Here is a 23,029-nt window from a genome sequence, read left to right as displayed (position 1 = left end):
TGTCGAACGGTTTTTCTGGGTGGTTTAACCCCACGAGCGTGTATTGATTTTTCTTCGGCCTTCTTTCCATTATCAAGCACAGCACGAGAACTGCCTCTCTGGTGCCACTACACTTCCTAAAGCCAGACTGATCATCGTAACCGTTCCTCAGTTCTCTTTTCTATTCCTCCGTATACTATTATTGTCAGAAACTTGGATGAACGAGTTGTTAGGCTGGATGTGAAATAGTTTTCGTACCTACCTGCCCTTGCTATGTTCGAAACTGTGTGGATGATAGTTTTCTGGTAGTCTGAGGGTACGTCGCCAGTCTCATAGATTTTAAACACCAGCTTGAATACTCGTTTGGTTGGAAAATTTAGGAACTTCTGATGAAATATTATCTGTTCCTTCTGCTTTATTTCATTCTGAGTCTTTCAGAGCTCTCTCAAATTGTGACTAACACTGGATCCCCTACGTCATCCCTATCGGGTCCAATTTCATCTTCTAACACCTCATCAGGGAAGCCCTTCCCCTGATAGAAGCCTCAAGTATTCTCTTTATACCTATCCGCTCTCTCCTCTACATTTAACAGTGGAATTCCGATTGCGCTCTTAATTTACCATCCTTGCTGTTAATTTCACGAAAGTTTGTTCTGACTTTTCCAAATGCTGAATCAGTCCTACCAAAGATCATTTCTTTTTCGATTTTGTCACGTCCTTCCTGCAGCCGTTTCGCCTTGGCTGCCCTGTTCTTGCCATTTATTTAATTCCTAAGGGATTTATATTGCTGTTGAACACTTTTGTATTTCCTTCTTTCGTCAATCAGCTGAAGTATTTCACCTGTTATCCAAGGTTTCTTCGCGGTTACCTTCCTTGTACCTACGTTTGCGTCCGCCCAGCATATGTGACTGCCCTGTTTAGAGCTCTCCACTCCTCCTCAGATAAGCTACGTACTCTGTTGTTCCTTATCGCAGTGTCCACATCCCTAGCGAACTTCAAACGCGCCTCGTCATTCCTTAGTGCTTAATTATCCCACTTATTTCCACTTTGATTCTTTCTGACGATTCTCTTGAACTTCATTCTACCCTCCACCATTATTAAATTGTGATCTGAATCTATATCTGCAGCTCCGTAAGTTTTACAATCCAATATCTGACTTCGGAATCTCGTCTGACTATGATGTAAACCAGCTGGAACCTTCCCCGATCTTCCAGTCTTTTCCCAGAATGCCACCTCCTCTTGTGATTCTTGAACGAAGTATTCGCTATTACTAACTGAAATTTATTGCAGAACTCAATTACTTTCTCCTCCCTCATTCCTACTTCCAAGCCCATATTCTCCCGTAACGCGTTCTTCCACTCCTTTCCCTATAACCACATTCCAATCCCCCATGACTGAAATTTTCGTCTCTCTTTAGATACCGAATTACCCGTTCAATATTCTCAGATATTTTCTCTCTCTCTTCATCTGCTGTATCTGCTGCGTGCGACGTTGGCATGTATACCTACACGTTGTCGGCGTTGGTTTGTTGTCGAATATAATTCGAACAACCCTGTAACTGGACTGTTCACAGTTGATCCTAACGAATCCTACCCCGTTATGTCATTTTCTGCTGCTGTTGATATTACCCTTCATTATTCTGACTAGAAATCCTCACGTTTTTTCCATTTCATTACACCGACACCTATTACATTCAGAATGAGCCTTTGCATTTCCCTTTTCTGATTTTCTAGCTTTCCTACTACGTTCAAACTTTTGACGTTTCATGCTCTGACTCTTAGAATGTTATCCCGTCGTTGCTTATTCCATCTGTTTCTCATGGTCACCTCCCCCTTGACAGTCTCCTCCCGGAGATGCCAATGGCGGACTAATCCGGATCATCTCTCCGTGGGCAAGAGATTCATGACATTTCCAATTAGATGACATGTCCTGCGGATATACATTGTGTGTCCTTAAAGCAGTGGTTTGGTTTCCACTGACTTCTGCAGCCTCATCCCGTCGACCATTGCTAATTCTTCTGCCTTTTAGGCGCAGTTTCCCACCCCAAGGGCAGAAGATTTCCCTGAATCTCTTTATACAGTCTTAAAAATAGAATACCGATCGACACTTAAGTGCATCATATTTCATGGTTTCTGAAGAAAATCTGGAGTTAAAAATTTTTCAAATATTAGATCAAGTTTTTATGAAATGAGATGTCTGTAAGTAGTAAATATAATAAATTAGAGATATGTCTCTGAATGCTGCTCCAAATCATTGAAACAGATGAGGTTCCTATCTAGAGTTTGAAGTTCAGTGTTTAATTTAAAACTTAGAATTGCAGGAAGTGCTAGAGGATGTACGTCTGGTTGATTATGTAGAACTTGCACCCAGCTGTTGTGTGGCCTTGACGTATCTATAGCATCTATGTCCGTTGTTGTGGTCTTCAGTCAGAAGACTGATTTGAAGCAGCTCTCCATGCTACTCTCTCGAAATAACTACGGCGTCCCTACATCCTGAATCTGCTTACTGTATTCATGTATGGTCTCCCTCTAGGATTTTTATCCCTCACAGTTCCCTCCAGTACGAAACTGGTGTTTCCTTGATGTCTCAGAATGTGTTCTATCAACCTATCCCTTCTTCTAGTTAGGTTGTGCCACAATTTAGCATCTCCTCATTAGTTATGTGATCTATCCATATAATTTTCAGTATTCTTCTGTAGCACTACATTTCATTTCAAAAGAGTCCATTCTTTTCTTTTCATCCACGTTTCACTTCCATACACGGCTACACCCCGTGCAAATACTTTCAGAAAAAGATTCCTAACACTTATATTTGATCTTAAATTTCTTTTCTTCAGAAACACTTTTCTTGCAGTTGCCAGTCTACATTTTATATCCTCTCAACTTCGGGTCTCGGCAGTTATTCTGCTGCAAAATAACGAAACTGATCTACTACTGTAATGGTCACGTTTATTACGCTAATTCCCTCAGCATCACCTGATTCATTTCGGCTGCATTCCATTACCTTGTTTTTGTTGTGTTGACGTTCATCTTATACCCTTCCTTCAAGACACTGTCCATTCCGTTCATCTGCTCTTTCAAGTTCTTTGTTATCTCTGGCAGACTTAGAATGTCATCAGCAAACCTCAAGGTTTTTATTTCTTCTCCCTGGACTTTAACTCCATCTTCAAATTTTTCTTTTGTTTCCTTTACTGCCTGCTCAGTGTAAAGATTGAATAACTCCTGGGATAGGCTACATCCCTGTCCAACTCCCTTCTCAACCACTGCTTCGCTTTCATGCCTCTCGACTCTTACAACTGCCGTCTGGTCCTGTACAGGTTGTCAATAGCTTTTCGCTCCCTGTGTTTTACCACTGCTTCCTGCAGAATTTCAATAGTAGCAACGAAGAACTACTATATTCCTCTTGAAGTCTGGGGATATTTCGTCTGTCTCATATCTTGCACACCAGATGGATGAGTTTAGTCGTGGCTGGCTCCCCCAAGGCGATCAGCAGGTCTATTCTCAGAGGCGTATTTCGATTTAGGTCTTTCAGTGCTGCGTCAAATTATTCGCGCAGTTTCCTACCTCATCTTCATTTACGTCCTCTCTCATTTCTATAATATTGCCTCCCATTTCATGTCCCTTGTATAGATCCTATACACACTCCTTCCACTTTTCAGTTTTCCATTCTTCGCTTAGGACTAAACCCGAAGGAGTAAAAATGTTCCACCAATTTTTCTGTCACAGGAAATTTTCAGCAGAGAATGCCTGAAACCTCAGGAATGGGAACGCGCGTAGCGCAAGACAAAATTTCTCCCTTTCAAGTGCTGCTGGCATTGTTCTTGCTCACTCACTTTTCTCGACTAAAAAATGTCAATACGAGAAAATAGAATCAAATCGAAACGGTAAATCTGAGAGCAGTTCTCAATTGGTACCTCATTTGTTGTACAAGATATCGAGCAACATTTAGACAAATCATTCCACGTATCATTCGACTTTTTTCATTTTGTCTATCCTTCGATTTCGTTTTCCTCATACCATATTACTTCTGCAGAGAGGGGTCGCAACTTTTGTTGAAGCCTCTATATTCTGACTATTTCTCTACTTACTACCAGTGTGTGTTGCTGTTTGTGGACGTTGTAATTACAGGTGGCGGAGTGTCAGCTGCTCGTTTACACACACAGTGACAAACGGGCGTGTTTGTACTGCCTGAGTTTTCTTTTGTAAGCTTACCATATCTGCTGAGGCTAAGTTCTCGGTTCCCTCGAGAGGCTGTCAGTGGGAGGTGGAGTGCTGATAATCTGTGGTTTTGCAAAGGAGTGTGAGTGCGTTCTGACATCGGTGGAGAGTCGTTTGAATCGGGTGGAGGTCGCCAGAATTTAGAATTCGTTGAAGTTAGAGGGGGCCAACGGCCTTGCCACAGTGGTAACAGCAGTTCCCGTGGATCACCGAAGTTGAGCGCTGTTGGCCTTGGTTACCACTTGGATGGGTCACCATCAGAGTCTGCCGAGCGCTGTTGGCAAGCGGGGTGCACTCAGTGCTGTTGTTGTTGTGGTCCTCAGTCCTGAGACTGGTTTGATGCAGCTCTCCATGCTACTCTATCCTGTGCAAGCTGCTTCATCTCCCAGTACCTACTGCAGCCTCCATCCTTCTGAATCTGCTTAGTGTATTCATCTCTTGGTCTCCCTCTACTATTTTTACCCTCCACGCTGCCCTCCATTGCTAAATTTGTGATCCCTTGATACCTCAGAACATGTCCTACCAACCGATCCCTTCTTCTTCTCAAGTTGTGTCACAAATTCCTCTTCTCCCCTATTCTATTCAATACCTCCTTATTAGTTACGTGATCTACCCATCTAATCTTCAGCATTCTTCTGTAGCATCACATTTCGAAAGCTTCTATTCTCTTCTTGTCCAAACTATTTATTGTTCATGTTTCACTTCCATACATGGTTACACTCCATACAAATACTTTCAGAAACGACTTCCTGACACTTAAATCTATACTCGATGTTAACAAATTTCTCTTCTTCAGAAACGCTTTCCTTGCCATTGCCAGTCTACATTTTATATCCTCTCTACTTCGACCATTATCAGTTATTTTTCTCCCCAAATAGCAAAACTCCTTTACTACGTTAAGTGTGTCATTTCCTAATCTAATTCCTCAGCATCACCCGACTTAATTCGACTACATTCCATTATCCTCGTTTTGCTTTTGTTGATGTTCATCTTATATCCTCCTTTCAAGACACTGTCCATTCCGTTCAACTGCTCTTCCAAGTCCTCTGCTGTCTCTGACAGAATTACAATGTCATCGGCGAACCTCGAAGTTTTTATTTCTTCTCCATGGATTTTAACACCCACTCCGAATTTTTCTTTTGTTTCGTTTACTGCTTGCTCAATATACAGATTGAATAGCATCGGGGAGAGGCTACAGCCCTGTCTCACTCCCTTCCCCACCGCTGCTTCCCTTTCACGTCCCTCGACTCATATGACTGCCATCTGCTTTCTGTACAAATTATAAATAGCCTTTCGCTCCCTGTATTTTACCCCTGCCACCTTTAGAATTTGAAGGAGTATTCCAGTCAACATTGTCAAAAGCTTTCTCTAAGTCTACAAATGCTAGAAACGTAGGTTTGCCTTTCCTTAATCTTTCTTCTAAGATAAGTCGTAAGGTCAGTATTGCCTCACGTGTTCCAACATTTCTACGGAATCCAAACTGATCTTCCCCGAGGTCGGCTTCTACCAGTTTTTCAATTCGTCTGTAAAGAATTCGCGTTAGTATTTTGCAGCTGTGACTTATTAAGCTGATAGTTCGGTAATTTTCACTCAGCCTTCGTGATACCAACTGAGGCGCTACTTGACTGAAAAGTAGCGGTTGTGGTCACAAAAACTGACAACGGCCGGGAGAACGGTCTGCCGACAACATGTCCCTCCATATCTGCATTCAGTGACGCCGTGTCGGCAGAGGATGACACGGCGGTCGGTCGATACCGGTGGGCATTAGGGAGAGAGTAAGTGGGGCGCCACGCGGAGTAGTAACCGATATGGAGCAGCCGATAAAAAAGTATGGCAAACATGGTGAGAAAAACAATATGAGTGAAGATATTGTGAGATTTTAAACGATGTTTTCTGATGAAAAGGGGCCCATGTGCTTAACCATCACGTGACATTAGTAAGAAGCTGAAATTATCATCTGCAACGATTCAAGAAATTCTTCGTCGTTTACGAAGAGAGCAGAATGACATTAACCACAACAGAAATTGTATGTCAAAAATAGTGACGTGTGATGTTACCGCGAACTGAAACACTCTGATTGAAGTGTTTGTCAAATAAACAGTGAGTATTTACGTATTCCGTCTTACGACTTTTCTTTACTTATCAGGTTGGATTAAAACGTCGTGTTTCGTCAAGTGTTTGTTTAGTGTTCGCGAAAACGTCACACACACCTGTTAAACTGCATTGTCAGACGCTGCAAGCGAGGCGTTATACGTCACGCGGAGCTCTGTTATTGAAATCCCGAGAGCTGACGTTCCAAGACTGGTCAGTCAACATTCTGCTTCCTCCTAGGTACATGGCGTAACGAAAACATACCGACAGACTTCGACTGTTAGGAGAAGGTGTCCTGAAAAGCAAACTGAGGACACGAGTCACGTCATCCAAGGGCTGTGTGGTGTGTTCAATTTATGGGGGAAAGACTAGCTGCGAGGCAATCCCTTAGGCAGGAAACACGAGTCTGTACGCTGTCGCGATGGGCCCGACAGGATTCAGGAAGGTAAGCGATGTCTGATGCACTCGAGACTGCCGCAAAATTGCGGAGACTGCTACGCACAGCGTCATCATTCAAGCTAAACTTTTGCTGCCGATTAGGGTGGCCTAGGCTAAAAGCAAGGTTGGTCCTGTAAATCAGACGCTTTTATAGTATCGTTGGATATCGTTTTTGGACATGGTTTCGCATCCTAAAATTGATACCCGAGACGCCCTTTACAAGCCCCCGAAGATTGTCGGTATATTTTTGTAGTGTCTCGGGAAGAGACGTCAGGGGGAACTCCGAGTTTCCAGGTAATGTGAAGGTCTGTCGGCAGCATCTCTTCCTACGCTCCATTCGCGATTGTAGTAAGGAAAGGGAGAGGCGACGACAGCAGTACCTGAAGTAGGCCTACCGAGTGACTCAGAGTCCAGGCCGACAAGTGGAGTATACAAAGGGAATGGGAACTTTAACGGTAAAATTCATGACGTTGTTCAGGGAAATTTTCTGACTATTTTGCTATAAAAACCCGTGGTCTCTGGTGCCTCGTTACAGAATAACTGCATTTCATATGATTTCTTGCCCCCCCCCCCCCCCCTTTTACGCTATCTGGTCAAAAGTATCTGGACACCTATTAGTGGACGATACTGGATGTGTCCACTCTTCGGCTTTATGACTGCTTGTATTATGCTGGCACTTTCAATGAGGTGTCTAAACGTCTGTGGAGGAATGAGACCCCGCTCTTCCCCAAGAGCCGATACGGAGAACCTAACGATGATCCACTTTGGGGCCTAGAGCGGAATCGACGTTTCTGACTCATCCGAGAGGTGGGTTCAGACTGGAAGTCCGGGCAGGTTGGTTTAAGAACGTCAGTGTCCGCAAACCATGGCCTCACAGCTGGTGCTTTGTCACAGGACTCATCGTCACGCTGACATATACAAACCATCTCCGAACTGTTCCTCTACCGCACAAAATCCCGTAAAATATGTTTATAATACTCCGCATTTACGATTTCCTTAAGTGCTAATGCCAATAAGGGACCACTCCCTAACCACGAAATACACCTGCCACATCCTGACACCACCACCTCCTCCTCCTCTGTGCTTGACTGTTGCACTACACACGACGGCAGGTAACGTTGTCGCCTCATTCGCCAAGCCCACAGCCTTCCACCGGACTGCCACAGGGTACAGCGCGAATCGTCTCCCCACATCACTGGTTTCCAGTCGACCACTGTACAGTGCCAAGAGTTCTGCACACCACCTCAGGCGCCGCCCAGCACTGGCTGCACAGATACGCCCAGTACGAGCAGGCGCTCGTCCACAGTACCCCACTCTCGTCAACTTCCTGCGCAGAGCCATTGCGCTAGCTGGGCTGCTGGTCGCACTTTGGAACACAGGAGTCATCCCTTCAGCTGATTTCAGCCTTCTTTCTGTCTGGTGCAGCTTTAACTGTGGTTTTGCTTCGCGTTTCCACTTTACAGTCGCGACGCCAGCAGGCGACTCGGGCTAGTATTACAGGCCTGGTGACGTCCAATGACTGGACCACGTTCGGAGCCACTGAGCTGTCCTGCCGACCCAGTCTGCCGTTACTGCTTCTCCACTGACAACACAATACTCCCTCCTTTCGTAACGGCTAGTTCGCACGTCGTGGCGTCTAGTGGTCAATTCCAGGTAACATAGATCTCTACTTAGGTTTGATCGGAAAGTGTATTTCTGGATCTGTGCTGCACAGAGCATCTACACAACAGAGCAAGTGTCAATGGTATGTATGCCGGGTGGAGTGGCCGTGCGGTTCTAGGCGCTACAGTCTGGAGCCGAGCGACCGCTACGGTCGCAGGTTCGAATCCTGCCTCGGGCATGGATGTGTGTGATGTCCTTACCATGAACGGTATGCGCTGTGTGCCTCGTTTGTCAAACTTTTTTTCAGTGACTCACGAAACTTGCTGTTGACAACATGAATGAGCAGTTTCTACTAAAGCTAGCACTCAGTACTGTTCGGTTCTATACCGGATTTGTTTGTACGACAATGTCTGTTTAACATTAACGAGTGAAACACACCGGTGTAGATAAGTATACTAATGAATAACTGGGCATTTTGCATCCTACATATGGGTTCACTGAGAAGAGTGGAAGAGTCGAACGACGGCGCTGTGCTCAGCTGTTCACACAGCTGCCACGCCGAAGGCTACAGCTGCGCCGTTGCTGTGTACGATGTGCCGCTGGGCTGTGCCCGTCTGACTTCACTTCACAACGCGCTGCGGGATTTCGTGGAGATGAGGAACTGGGCTCGTGCGCGTGTTTTCAGTGTGTAAGCTCCTCTTTGTGTTTTGTGTATCTTATTGGTCCCTAAAGTGGTTCGTAAAGGTTAATTCTGGGCGTATTTGAGAAGCTTCTGTTGGTTCTTGTTCTAAATGGTTCAAATGGCTCTGAGCACTATGGGACTTAACTGCTGTGGTCATCAGTCCCCTAAAACTTAGAACTACTTAAACCTAACCAACCTAAGGACATCGCACACATCCATGCCCGAGGCAGGATTCGAACCGGCGACCGTAGCGGTTACGCGGCTCCAGACTGTAGCGCCTAGAACCGCACGGCCACTCCGGCCGGCTCCTTGTTCTAAATATTGGATGAGAGAGTGAAGCGAAGTTTATGTTGCTTCGTAAAATTTTGTGGATTTATCGTGAATAAGTGTGTAGATGTTGGGTTGGCCTAAGAGCTCTGCTGGATGAGATGACACAGAAGTCTTTGTATTGGAGAAGCTGCAGTCTTGTTAGTGTTGTGCCTGACGCCATGGACCACACTTCCGAGCCATACAGGATGACCGAAAATATGAGCTGGCACCAGGAGGAGTAGTTTCCACTGAATGGTTAGTCCGTAACCATTGAGGAGGGTATACAACCTACAGAAAAGAGCGCAGCCTCCGTTTTCTGCAGTGGTGAGATGTTTGTTCCACGTTAGGCGTCGAGCAGTCTCAAGGCCCAGATATGTGAAAGTGTTTCTTCAAATAAACTCCCTGCCGTCAACTGAGTTGACGATCAGGGAGCTTTATTTTGGTGGGTTGACCTTGACCTTCCATAGATTACATCACACCATAATCTGAAGTTCGCGATGTATTTGGAGGAAGCTGCGACTACTTTTTTAAATGATTGTGTCATCGCATAGAGAACAATCTCTTCGCCAATGTGCTTAGGAATGTCATTCGTGTACATAGCATAAAGGACACGACCTAAAACACAGCCTTTCGGAACACCTGTTGCAATATGCCGTGTATGGCTGGACTTGCTCCGTTCCTTACGAATAACTGTCGTCATATAAGGAAGGAGACACACTGTTCTGGGCACCCTATTTCATCTAGGTTGTAAATTAGGCCATCATGCCAGACTGAGTCAAATGCTTTCTCGAGGTCCAGGAGCACTGCATCTGTTGCTTCTCTCCTTGTCCTGGCCAGGCAAATGTGTTATACCAAGCGGAGAGATTGCTGGATAGCGGAATACTGAACGTGGAATCCGATAGTTCCTGACTGAAAACTATTTCCTTACGCCCAGACACTTTCGAGGGGGAAACGAATTCCCCTGGAGGATCGGGTAGAATGCCAATAACGGGCACAGAAGGTGTACATGCAGGGTCCGGTCGCGTGGAGGCCACTGGAGTTTCCTTCATCTTGGAGGACTACTACTTGTCCTGCTCCTCCTCCTCCGAAGATGAGGACTGAGAAGGTTTCCCTGAATTGGTTTCATGGAGAGAGGAAGAGCGAGAGGTCTGACAGCCAGCAGCCTGTGGTTCCTTCTGCCACCGGCTGGCGCCTGGTTGTGGACCAGCAGGAATTGTGCGAGGATAAGTTCCGAGGGACCTCTTCCTAGCTAGAGAAACTGGAGAAGGATGAGGCACCTCCAGCTGGGGAATGGGAGCTGTTGTCCCCAACAGGTGGGGAGCCAATGCTCCCAAAGTAGGTGCAATGGAAGTACCAGAAGGGCCCCCAATCACCTGGGGTGGGGTGGTGTGGTGTGTGTGTGTGAGGGGGGGGGGGGCACGTATTAGAAGGCCGTTCTGAAGGCTCACTGTAAGAGGCGCAACAGGGGACAGCACCGTCGACAGAGGAGGAGAGAACATTGTGTAAGATTGTTACATTTGTATGGGATGAAGACAATTTTTTCTGGCCTCTTGATGTGCGAGCTTTTCCAGGGCCTTACGCTCATGGATTTTGTACTCACGATTAAAAATGGAGGAATATAGTGAGCAGGGAGAGTGGAGCTCACAGAAGTTTACACAGGGGAGGGGGAGGGTACGTGGATGATGATGATGATGATGATGATTGGTTTGTGGAGCACTGAACTGTGCGGTCATCAGCACCTGTACAAATTCCCAACCTGTCCTCAGTCCAATGTCTCCACTTTCAGGAATGATGATGAAATGATGGGGACAACACAAACACCCAGTCATCTCGAGGCAGGTGAAAATCGCTGACTCCGCCGGGAATCGAACTCGGGACCCCATGCTCGGGAATCGAGAACGTGACCGCGAGACCACGAGCTGCGGACAGGGTACACGGAACGTTCGCATGCAGTGGACATCCACAATTGCCCGCATCTCGTGGTCGTGCGGTAGCGTTCTCGCTTCCCACGCCCGGGTTCCCGGGTTCGATTCCCGGCGGGGTCAGGGATTTTCTCTGCCTCGTGATGGCTGGGTGTTGTGTGATGTCCTTAGGTTAGTTAGGTTTAAGTAGTTCTAAGTTCTAGGGGACTGATGACCATAGCTGTTAAGTCCCATAGTGCTCAGAGCCATTTGACCCATTTTTGGAACATTCACAATAGTGCAGACTGGGGTAGCGGTGCAACGAGAAGACGTATGTCCAAACTTCATATACCTGAAGCACCTCAAAAGAGGAAGGACATGGGTTTTAACGACACATCAGTAGACCATCACCATGACCATCTCAGGATATTCATCATCCTCGAAAGCCAAGATGAAGACCCCGTCAGGAACTCTGTTTTTGCCTAGGTTGTTACACCTCCTCTGGCCTGGATGTGCGCGTTGATTCCGTGGGGAAGGCTGACAAAGCTGTTGCAACAGTTGTGAGGCAAGGCAAGCTGCCTCACGAGAGGTTGCAACTGGTCCTCGATGTCTCAGGTTCTAGCGCTGGGATGGAGTTTACGTCCGAGGTAGCCACACAGCACCAGACGTCGTTCGCAGAGACACGTAGCATGTGTAGACAAGCAATGTCTTGTTGGCAAATGCACCACGAAAGTGTCGCACTCGCAGGATGTCCGTGACTGACTGACGTGCGGCAAGAGTTCCCCCAGCCACTACCACGTCGTGACTGGAAGTCACACCCAACAGCTCCCCATACCGTGACGTCAGGAGTAACAGCATCCTGCATCTCCGGAACACTGGAAAAATGGAACCTCCGTCCAGGTCGCTGACACATTCGCCGACGATGTTCATCAGGGAAATACAGAACCGTGATTCAACGCTAAACAATGCGACGCCATTCATCACAATCCACGCTGCCTTCTCACGACACCACTTCAAACTTAGTCGTTTGTGTTGTTGTGATAACGGCAGCCCACGCATGGGACGGTAATTCCCTAGTTCGACTGCTGCTAGTCTCAGATGAAAGAGTCTGGATGATACAGGCAGACCATTACTTGTTCTGAAACAGCAGGCGCAGCCGTTACATTGTGCCTGGTACACAGCACGGCGATCCTCCCTTGTAATGTGCGGACACGGTTGACTGAAACCTCCGGAAAACCTGCATACTGTTCAAAATAACGAGAAAGCAGCCGTGTGACGTCGTCGACAACCGCCAATATTTCGACAGGAGCACCCTGCCACTCTCAAGGCCTAACTGCAAAAGTAAACGCTGTGGAAAGGAATTCAGAACCTCGGTTTTCAGAGAAACTCCGGGAAGATAAAACTAAAACACACACACACACACACACACACACACACACACACACACACACACACACACTGTAAACGCTAGCGCCAAGACAAACCAAAGATTATCACCTTCATAAAGTATCGACAGTGAAATTAACAATCAATGGGTGAGGTAGCATTAATTCTATCCCTCTGTTTTTTGGCGGAGAGCCCGAGATGCCATGCAGAATTTAAACAAAAACCACCATCTCTGTTTATAAGGTTACTACCTAATTTAATTTCAGCAGGTTCCTGCTCCTGTCGAAATATCGGAGGGTGTCGACAACATCACCCAGCTGCATTCCCGTAAGTTATTTGAACAATGTGTGTGTGTCGGGACAAACGCAGGTCTCGAGGATCTAGATACTGCATGACCCTACCATCCGTCCAAACGTAGACCCACAATGCAGCCCCTTGGAAACAGTCAGGTGCTGATAACACTGTCTTACACCAGTACGCGGAATTTGTGTTTCCTTCACAGCAATCTCTCACTATCTGACGCTCTCCAATCGCCGCATACAGGGTCAATCACGTGAAACTCGCACGGAAATTATTTCGGCAATGGAAACTACTACTGACGTGCCGTTTTGATAGAATAGAATCAGAGGCTCGTATTGTTAGCCTATCAACAGATATATACACTTTTTTAATGGAACAATGCCTATTGATATTAACAAAGTAAAAGTAGGGTAAAGAAGAATGTCAGCAGTGTTTGTTGCAGCATTCTAGCGTGGGTCGTATTTAGAGATACCGTATTTTGAAAACTTTCCACACCGACCTTCGTACAATATGTGTGGTGCACACATTAAATAACACTACAACTGCACACACTAGTTATGTGCATCCTGGCACTGTGACCAGTAACGAGACAACTGACCATCACAGACTGTGATCAAAATGACCACCGGCAGCGGCAACACGCGTTTCCAGTCAGGTATTAAACGACTGCTGCACGCGTACTAGCATTTCAGCGGAAATGTCCGAGCAGGCTACAGCAGTGTGTCAAAGAATGTTCAAATGTGTGTGAAATCTTATGGGACTTAGCTGCTAAGGTCATCAGTCCCTAAGTTTACACACTACTAAATCTAAATTATCCTAAGGTGAAACACACACACACACCCATACCCGAGGGAGGACTCGAACCTCCGCCGGGACCAGCCGCACAGTCCATGACTGCAGCGCCTTAGACCGCTCGGCTAATCCCGCGCGGCAGAAGTATGTCACTGCATACGATCGTGTACAGTTGGTACGTCTTTGCAGACAGCGTCTTTCAGCTTTCCCCACAGAAAACGTGTACGGGCGTCAAATCCGGGCAAAAGGCCGGCCAAGTTACAGGTCCGCTGCGTCCAGTCCAGCGATTTGGAAGCAATTGGTGAAGACATGCCGTGTACATCGCGTAGTTGGGTTGGGCTGGACAGCCATCAGACGACACCACACGTTTCTCCCAGCCTTCAAAATGTATCCGTAGAAAATCATCTGTTAGATGGCTGCGACACTTGTGCGCGTTCAGTGTTCTGTCTATGAGAAACGGGCCCACGAGTTGATGGTTAACTATCCCATACACTCCATGTACGCTGACGTTCCACATGACGAAGGCAACGGGGATTGTCAACAAAGCAATATTGCAGTTTTCGGCGGTTTACCTGCCCATGATTATTAAACGTGGCTTCATCGCTAAACAAGATACGTGGTACATATAGCGTACCCTGTATTAATGCCCATGTACAGAAGTCAAAACGATTCTCGTAACTGTTCTCATGCGACTCCTGATGGAGGGAGATGTGGTAGGGGTGGTGATGATGTTTGGTTTGTGGGGCGCTCAACTGCGTGGTTATCAGCGCCCGTACAATTACCCAATCTTTGCTCAGTCCAATTTCGCCACTTTCCTGGATGACGATGAAATGATGAGGACAACACAAACACCCAGTCATCTCGAGGCAGGTGAAAATCCCTGACCCCGCCGGGAATCGAACCCGGGACCCCGTGCTCGGGAAGCGAGAACGCTACCGCGAGACCACGAGCGGCGGACATGTGGTAGGGGTGGAACCTACGTCGATGGAGAACGTGTGGGGCGCTTGGCTGACCCGTGCCAGCTCCTCTGCGATTGCCCGGGAGCGCTAACGTGCTGATCGACTGCAGGAGCACCGACAACATCAATTTCCTCTTCTTCTGTCGTCAGTTGTTTCCTTCTGTTACGCTGTCTGTGTGTTACACTACCAGTTACAAATAACTGGCGGAAAAGGTTGATAAATAATTGCCGGAGTGGTTGACATCTATTGGGATATCTTGACGGATACACCGTACAAGAACGAACATTCTTCCTACAGTCTCCATACACCACCTACTGCTTGGACTGTCGCACTAACTGAGCAGCAAGTCACAATGCACTCACTGAGCACACAAGCACATTAAAGCAAACATGACAACACCGTACAAAGCAGCAACGCAGGCTTTGTTTGTTTGTGGTTTTAGGGCGCAAAACTTCTATGGTCATTAGCGCCCAGCCCGTGACTTAAGACAATAAAAAACCGAAATTGAAAACCAGCAGCAATGGGAACAAAGTCTTAAAATTGGAGAAACTAAAAGTAGAAGTAATACTTAAAAATCCACTACAGAAAGGGGGTGGTTGTCCCCAAAAAAAAACTTCAAATGACTGACGTCATTTCACTGTCACTAATAAACTGGAGAACGCGGTCGGCTGAGCGCGTGTCATCTGCTAAAATCGACGATAGATCAGGCGATAGCTGTAGACGGGAGCGTAACGGATTAAAATAGGGGCAGTCAATTAAAAGGTGTCTTACCGTCCACAGCTGAGAGCAGTGGGGACAGAGTGGGGGAGGATCACCGCTTAAAAGATGTCGATGGCTAAAAAGACAGTGCCCTATCCGGAGTCTAGCTAAAATTACCTCCTCCCGACGACGCGTTCGGGAGGAAGTGGTCCAAGCGCAAGGAAGGGCTTTCACTTCCCGCAATTTATTACGGGGAAGTGCCGACCAATGCGCATGCCATAAATGAGGAACTTGGCGACATAAACCGCTCCGTAGATCGGTGAAGGGAAGCGACTGAATAGCTGGCCGAGGAAGAGAGACTGCAGCCTTGGCCGCTATATCGGCCGCCTCATTCCCACAGATACCAGCGTGTCCCGGGAGCCAGAGGAACGCCACCGAGACGCCCCCCAGGTGGAGCAAGCGCAGACAGTCCTGAATCCGGTGGACCAGAGGGTGCACAGGGTAAAGAGCTTGGAGACTGAGGAGAGAGCTGAGAGAATCTGAGCAGATAACCTACTGTATCCGCTGATGGCGGCGGATGTAGTGGACAGCCTGGAGAACAGCGTAAAGCTCCGCAGTATAAACCGAACACTGGTAGGGAAGCCGAAAGCGATTTGGGGTGTCGCCAACAATGTAGGCACTCCCTACACCTAACGATGTTTTCGAGCCGTCGGTGTAAATAAATGTGGCGTCCGTCATTTGTGCACATAGAGCAGCAAATGCCCGACGATAAACAAGTGTAGGGGTACCATCCTTGGGAAATTGACAAAGGTCACGGAGCAGGCAGATCCGGGGACGGAGCCAAGGCGGTGCTGTACCCCAAGTTGTCAAGAAGGTTTTAGGAAAGCGGAAGGAAAGAGAATGGAGCAGTTGACGAAAGCGGACTCCCGGTGGTAGTAGGGAGGAGGGGCGGCCTGCATACCCTACATCAAAGGAGGCGTCGAAAAAAAGGTCATGGGCTGGATTAGCAGGTATGGAAGACAGATGGCTAGCATAACGACTCAGGAGGACTGCTCGCCGATTGGACAGCAGAGGTTCAGCAGTCTCAGCATAAAGGCTTTCCACAGGGCTAGTGTAAAAAGCTCCAGACACTAAACGTAATCCACGGTGGTGGATAGAGTCGAGACGCCGCAGAATAGACGGCCGAGCAGAGGAGTAGACTATGCTTCCATAATCCAATTTCGAGCGCACTAAGGCGCGATAGAGGCGGAGAAGGACCACTCGGTCCGCTCCCCAGGAGGTACCATTCAGGACACGGAGGGTGTTAAGCGATCGCAGACAGCGAGCCGAAAGATAGGAAACGTGGGAGGACCAGCACAGTTTTCTGTCAAACATAAGACCCAAGAATTTAGCGACGTCTGGCAGCAACGCAGGCTGAATCGTACAGACGAGTGTCGCTGTGTGAACCTTTCAGAATACTGTACCTCGTAAACGGCTCGCACTAGAATCCTGCAACAAGCGTGACTGACATTCTAATTCATCACGGTTTTAGTTCGCTAATGGGAACAGGCACGGTTTCATTTTTTTAATAGTGTTCGGTGGCACAAAACAGGGTAAATATTATTTTAGTCTGTTTATTGGCTAACAATACGAGCCCCTGACTACCGACCCATTCTGTGAAAACCGCACGTCAGTAGCAGCTCCCCATTTCCTCAACATTTCCAGTGCAAGTTTTAGGTAATTGTAACTGTACACCCTACAACGTCTGGAAAGTAAACTACACACGACCGACAGTAATGCACTCTGGTGGCCACTCTACCCACCACGGGGAACTGCAGCTGTATTCATGTACACACCCGTCGGTGGTGTGTACGTGTACATACTAACATTGATGTCAGACCGTGTCTTTTGGTGCTTCAGGCAATGCAGTCAGATAACGTCCGCGGAAGACGTTTGGGAATTTTGTCGGTGAAGTTGGGGCTGGCCGTGTAGTTGTGGACGCTCTCAGCGCTGGAGGGGGGCCGTGCGGTCGCACGAGGAAGCAGCCTTCTGCGTGGAGCCTCACCCTTGTCCGGAGATGTTTCGCACCTGGGCTTCGCTCCAGCCCCGGGCGCTGAGCGGCTCCACGTGGCACCAGTGGTCGACGCGGTAGCCCTGGAAGACGTACGAGGTGAGGTGCCACATGTTGAAGACGCCGGGCAGCGAGCACAGCAGGAAGACGGACCACAGGAAGCGGCCGGGCCGCCCCAGCCGCCACAGCGCCGCCTCCAGGCCGTCGCCGCCCGCCTCCGGCTCGCGCTCCCCGTCCTGGAACACCGGCAGCCGCGGTCACTCGAGTGTCCAGTGTTCGGGAAAAGTCAGCACACGCGAAGCGGGCGGACGCACTCTGCAGGTAACCGTAGCCGCAAAGTATCCTCAGACGACGCCAATGGACAAAGTCTACGTCGTAGCTGCAATTCCTCCACCTAGGAAAGGACGTCCAGTGGCCGTCAGTCTAGGAAGGTATGAGCTGGGATATAACAAAGACCCCTGTCAACCCTGTACACAGACACTGAAGTACACGAACAATCTTCGTCAGCAATGCAGCTACTCTGCTGGTTATTAAAACTGCACGACCAGGAAGGATAGTAAATAACGAAATTTTGAGTAGTGTTTCTATGCAGTGTAGTACGAAGAAGAAGAAGAGGTACAGTATGTAGTGCCATACCGTGACTGGGATATTCGCCTCACTGCAAGTAGGGTGCAGCCTCTCTTCACTGTGGCACGAGAATGGTGAGGAGGCGAAGTTCAGAACAACGCGAAATCCCGAAGATTGGCTAAAATTTACAGACGCGCGAAATTTGGCACGGACTTCAATGCGAGATGCCTTTAATAGGCTTCACAACGAAACATTTTCTCGAAATTTGGTAGAAAATCCGAAGAAATTCTGGTCGTATGTAAAGTACACAAGCGGCAAGACGCAGTGAATACCTTCGCTGCGCAGTGCCGATGGTACTGTTACCGACGACTGTGCCGCTAAAGCGGAGTTATTGAACGCAGTATTCCGAAATTCCTTCACCAGGGAAGACGAATGGAATATTCCAGAATTTGAAACACGAACAGCTGCTAGCATGAGTTTCTTAGAAGTAGATACCTTAGGGGTTGCGAAGCAACTCAAATCGCTTAATACGGGCAAGTCTTCAGGTCCAGATTGTATACCGATTAGGTCCCTTTCAGATTACGCTGATACAATAGCTCCCTACTTACCAATCATATACAACCGCTCGCTCACCGATAGATCTGTACCTACAGATTGGAAAATTGTGCAGGTCAAACCAGTGTTTAAGAAGGGTAGTAAGAGTAATCCATCGAACTACAGACCTATATCATTGACGTCGGTTTGCAGCAGGGTTTTGGAGCATATACTGTATTCAAACATTATGAATCACCTCGAAGGGAACGATCTATTGTTACGTAATCAGCATGGTTTCAGAAAACATCGTTCTTGTGCAACGCAGCTAGCTCTCTATTCGCACGAAGTAATGGCCGCTATCGACAGGGGATCTCAGGTTGATTCCGTATTTCTGGATTTCCGGAAAGCTTCTGACACCGTTCCTCACAAGCGACTTCTAATCAAGCTGCGGGCCTATGGGGTATAGTCTCAGTTGTGCGACTGGATTCCTGATTTCCTATGAGGAAGGTCGCAGTTCGTAGTAATAGACGGCAAATCATCGAGTAAAACTGAAGCGATATCAGGTGTTCACCAGGGAAGCGTCCTGGGACCTCTGCTGTTCCTGATCTATATAAATGACCTGGATGACAATCTGAGCAGTTCTCTTAGGTTGTTCGGAGATGATGCTGTAATTTACCGTCTAGTAAGGTCATCCGAAGACCAGTATCAGTTGCAAAGCGATTTAGAAAAGATTGCTGTATGGTGTGGCAGGTGGCAGTTGACGCTAAATAACGAAAAGTGTGAGGTGATCCACGTGAGTTCCAAAAGAAATCCGTTGGAATTCGTTTACTCGATAAATAGTACAATTCTGAAGGCTGTCAATTCAACTAAGTACCTGGGTGTTAAAATTACGAACAACTTCAGTTGGAAACACCACGTAGATAATATTGTGGGGAAGGCGAGCCAAAGGTTGCGTTTCATTGGCAGGACACTTAGAAGATGCAACAAGTCCACTAAAGAGACAGCTTATACTACACTCTTTCGACCTCTGTTAGAATATTGCTGCGCGGTGTGGGATCCTTACCGGGTGGGATTGACGGAGGACATCGAAAGGGTGCAAAAAAGGGCAGCTCGTTTTGTATTATCACGTAATAGGGGAGAGAGTGTGGCAGATATGATACGCGAGTTGGGATAGAAGTTGTAACGCCGGAAATGTATATCCTCCTATTTCCATCCATTGTACTATAATTTTTTCTCCTTGCTTTGTTACCTCAAGATATGACATTTCTGTCTCTTTATATATTTTAATTGTTTTACTGTTTGTATATATATATATATATATATATATATATATATATATATATATATATATATATGCATTTATGTTTGTTTGTTTTGTGAATATTATTTGTATTTATATGCTGGGTCTGGCCTAGGGAAAACTATGCTATCGAACGGTTACATCGATAAGTAGTGTGGAGAACCAAAGTGTTTAGGATCTTTGGTAGTGTTAACTCTGTCGCGTGGAGCGCGGGTAGAGGGAGTCTGGCTGGGGTGGTGCAGTGGAGCAGGTGTGTTGTGTGAAGCTCCCGCGAGTTGCCGCGCTTTCGGGGTTTGGCAGCATGTAATTGCGCTCGACTTGCTATGATAGTTTCTGACATGGTGTCGCGGGCGGGAAGCATTAGCTGGCGCACATCAAGAGCCCGTTTCGTCTGGTGACCGTGTCGAGAAGAAGGCGCGCCAACATCCAGCTTCTGCAACAGCGACGGCCGACAATGAGTGACTGTCGCCACCTCCTCGATCGACGGCTTCAAACCATCAATCAACCGACAAGGAAGACTGGAAACACGTAAAGTCTTAGAACTGTATGGCAGACCTCAGCTTTTCAAACTTTTAAAATGGTTGCATCACAAAATGACAGCAACTTAGCATGAACGTTTGTTGCTCATTGTCCCAATTGCATTACCAAGCAGGGTCCGTTCCTTTTCCGGAATGAACCCGAGTGTCGTTGAAATTCAAACGCCAGCATCATTCCACTTCACTACTTTAATTTCAAAGTTCAGTTAAAGTATTCATAGCTGGCTACAATATTTAGATTACACAAGCACATATTAAGAGTGCGAGTTTTGTTACCGTATTTTAGCTTACGTGTGACTGCAGCTCAGCTTGGTACGTACTAAATTTTACTATTGTTAATTGTTCAGAATCATTTAATTCAAGTTCAAAGTTAAATCTCTTATTTCTAAATTGCGTAGATTCAAGTAGCTTTTGAAATGATTGTTGAGGTAGTCCAAGACTAACCGTATTTTACTGAATTTCGATGTGCTTCAGAAAGAAAGCTCACTATTAACTTCAGTCATTAAATTAACTTTCGATTTTCCGGTTTTATTCATTCTTTTGCTAAATTAAGTCAGAGTGTAGCGAAATTTATTACTTCTGACAAACTTTCAGTTTTCACACTACACGTGTCAACCTTCAGTTGCCACGCTTCTAGTGCTAATTATATGTGTAATAACCTTTCTTTTCCAGTTACTATAGTAATTGTCCTTAGGACTGGCGACCGTAATTTCCCCCAAATCTCAAATATCTAATTACCGCTAATTGATTGTTAACGTAACGGCCGCACATTTACTTTCTTTATTAACTTTATCCCTATTTCAAAATTAATTTCCACCAGTTTCATTAGCATTTTTCCTTTCATTTAGATGTAACCCTTTCCTCCCTCTTTACCGACAAATTAACCTCGGTGACGATTGCTTTTCCCAAATTTCCGTTAGGTACACGCGGTTTAATTTTTCAGTGTTATTAAGGTCGATAAGTGAGGGGGAGGTTACAAAGTCATTAAAGCAAAGACGTTTTTCGTGGCAGCTAGATCTATTTACGAAATTTCAGTCACGAACTTTCTCTTCCGAATGCGAAAATATTTTGTTGAGCCCAACCTACATAGGTAGGAATGATCATCAAAATAAAATAAGAGGAATCAGAGCTCGAACAGAAAGCTTTAGGTGTTCGTTTTTCCCGCGCGCTGTTCGGGAGTGGAATGGTAGAGAGATAGTATGATTGTGGTTCGATGAACCCTCTGCCAAGCACTTAAATGTGAATTGCAGAGTAATCATGTAGATGTAGATGTGGGCCCATCTCCCTGGTCGACTTACACCCCCAGGAAAGATACCCGCTTTTTTGATAGCAGGCTGACTTCATGTGGAGCCCTTCCGGAGCGACTCGCAGGAGGAAATATCCCCTCCCCGATCTGGCATTGAACTCTTCACCTCCATGTCCAGGGCTCCACTCTAGACCAGGGAGATTCATATTTTCTGTGTGCTCTTTATGGACTGCTGTTGCTGCGGCCATTTGAATGCCGCCGAGCGCGGAAGTTTACTCCTTTGTCCGTGGAAACTAACGCAGCCGGACAAGTGATACGTTATGTTGACGCCATTCTCGAAGGCTAATAGAGAGAAAAAAAAACAAGAAATAGAGTTTTCTTGAAGTTGTGAAATAAGAAATATCTTTCACCTACTTCACTGTTTTCAAAATTAATGTAGCATTTCGATAAAGATTTATTTCCATATCAGCATGCAAAAATTGATCACTTTACTTCTTCAATCCTACATAGAGCCTAACGCGGAGAAAATGTAATTTATATGCCAGTATTTTACAGCGTCACATTCACAATAGAGATCATGCAGATTAAAGAACAAATAAAATTTGTATTTACTTTAACTGATTGGAGCCAGAGCTTTAGAGAAGTTTTTGCCTTTATTTGTTCATAACGTTTTCCGTCACTGCTTTCGAAACACGATACTCATCTTCCCAAAGGCGTCTTATTCTCACACGTACAGTACTCTAGATCTGACGACAGCACTGTAACATTTTTGAGCACCAGTATTTGCTAATTCCTTGATTATTTCAAGATTTCTAATGGTGGCGTATCCCTTGGTCCACCAATTTTACCTTCTTTCGGAGATTTTTTGTTTCTCGTGGTCGCTTTCGTAACGTCAGCTACCTGTTGATAAGATTTCTTGGCAAGGGTCAGGGTCTGCATGTTTTGGGCCAAACTTCTGCAATCTGTTATGGTAAGAACATTTTTTTCCTGTTTGATTCGGACCGTACTCTAACGCTGTTAGTACCGCCGGAAATTCTATAGAAAAACTGGGACGGGAAATGTGCCGGACACACGAATGTGCAGCCCACTATGCCATTATCTGTACCTCTGGAGCCATCATCACTGTAGGTTTCGTCTGCGAAATCGTCAGCAAGCAATTTTTCACAAATCGCTAAGCTCCGACAAATGTTTCTATAGGGTAGAAGAACACAGAGGCTGTTGCTACTATTTCGTTATGTGAGGAATCTGAATTAAGGTATGTTTACGTTCTTCAGAGAACAGTTACGTCGTCATTTAGACCTGTGAAGTGCTACGTAATTCTGGTTGTTGTGTACTGTGCGCTGTCTGTCCTCACAAGCAGTTCTGGATGATCACAGTATACACTACTGCGAACTTTGAGACAGTTTGCGGAGGAAGACGCTTCTGTTTGTGGGCTGCATCTT

General features: G+C 46.4%; 1 protein-coding gene across 2 annotated transcripts in view; it reads right to left on the bottom strand.

Moving 5' to 3' along the window:
• The window catches only part of LOC126101011 (organic cation transporter protein), a 587,316-nt gene that overhangs the window by 157,252 nt on the left and 407,035 nt on the right, over positions 1 to 23,029 (bottom strand). For both annotated transcript variants that reach the window (XM_049911676.1, XM_049911677.1), the window contains exon 2: positions 17,399 to 17,640. In XM_049911676.1, the coding sequence (XP_049767633.1) occupies positions 17,399 to 17,640 (242 nt within the window). The remainder of the gene's footprint in view (positions 1 to 17,398; positions 17,641 to 23,029) is intronic.

This window comes from Schistocerca cancellata, chromosome 9 (genome assembly GCF_023864275.1).
Source record: "Schistocerca cancellata isolate TAMUIC-IGC-003103 chromosome 9, iqSchCanc2.1, whole genome shotgun sequence".
Lineage (NCBI taxonomy): Eukaryota > Metazoa > Arthropoda > Insecta > Orthoptera > Acrididae > Schistocerca > Schistocerca cancellata.
The sequence above is the reverse complement of the archived record's forward strand: the minus strand, read 5'-3'. Positions and strand labels throughout refer to the sequence as shown.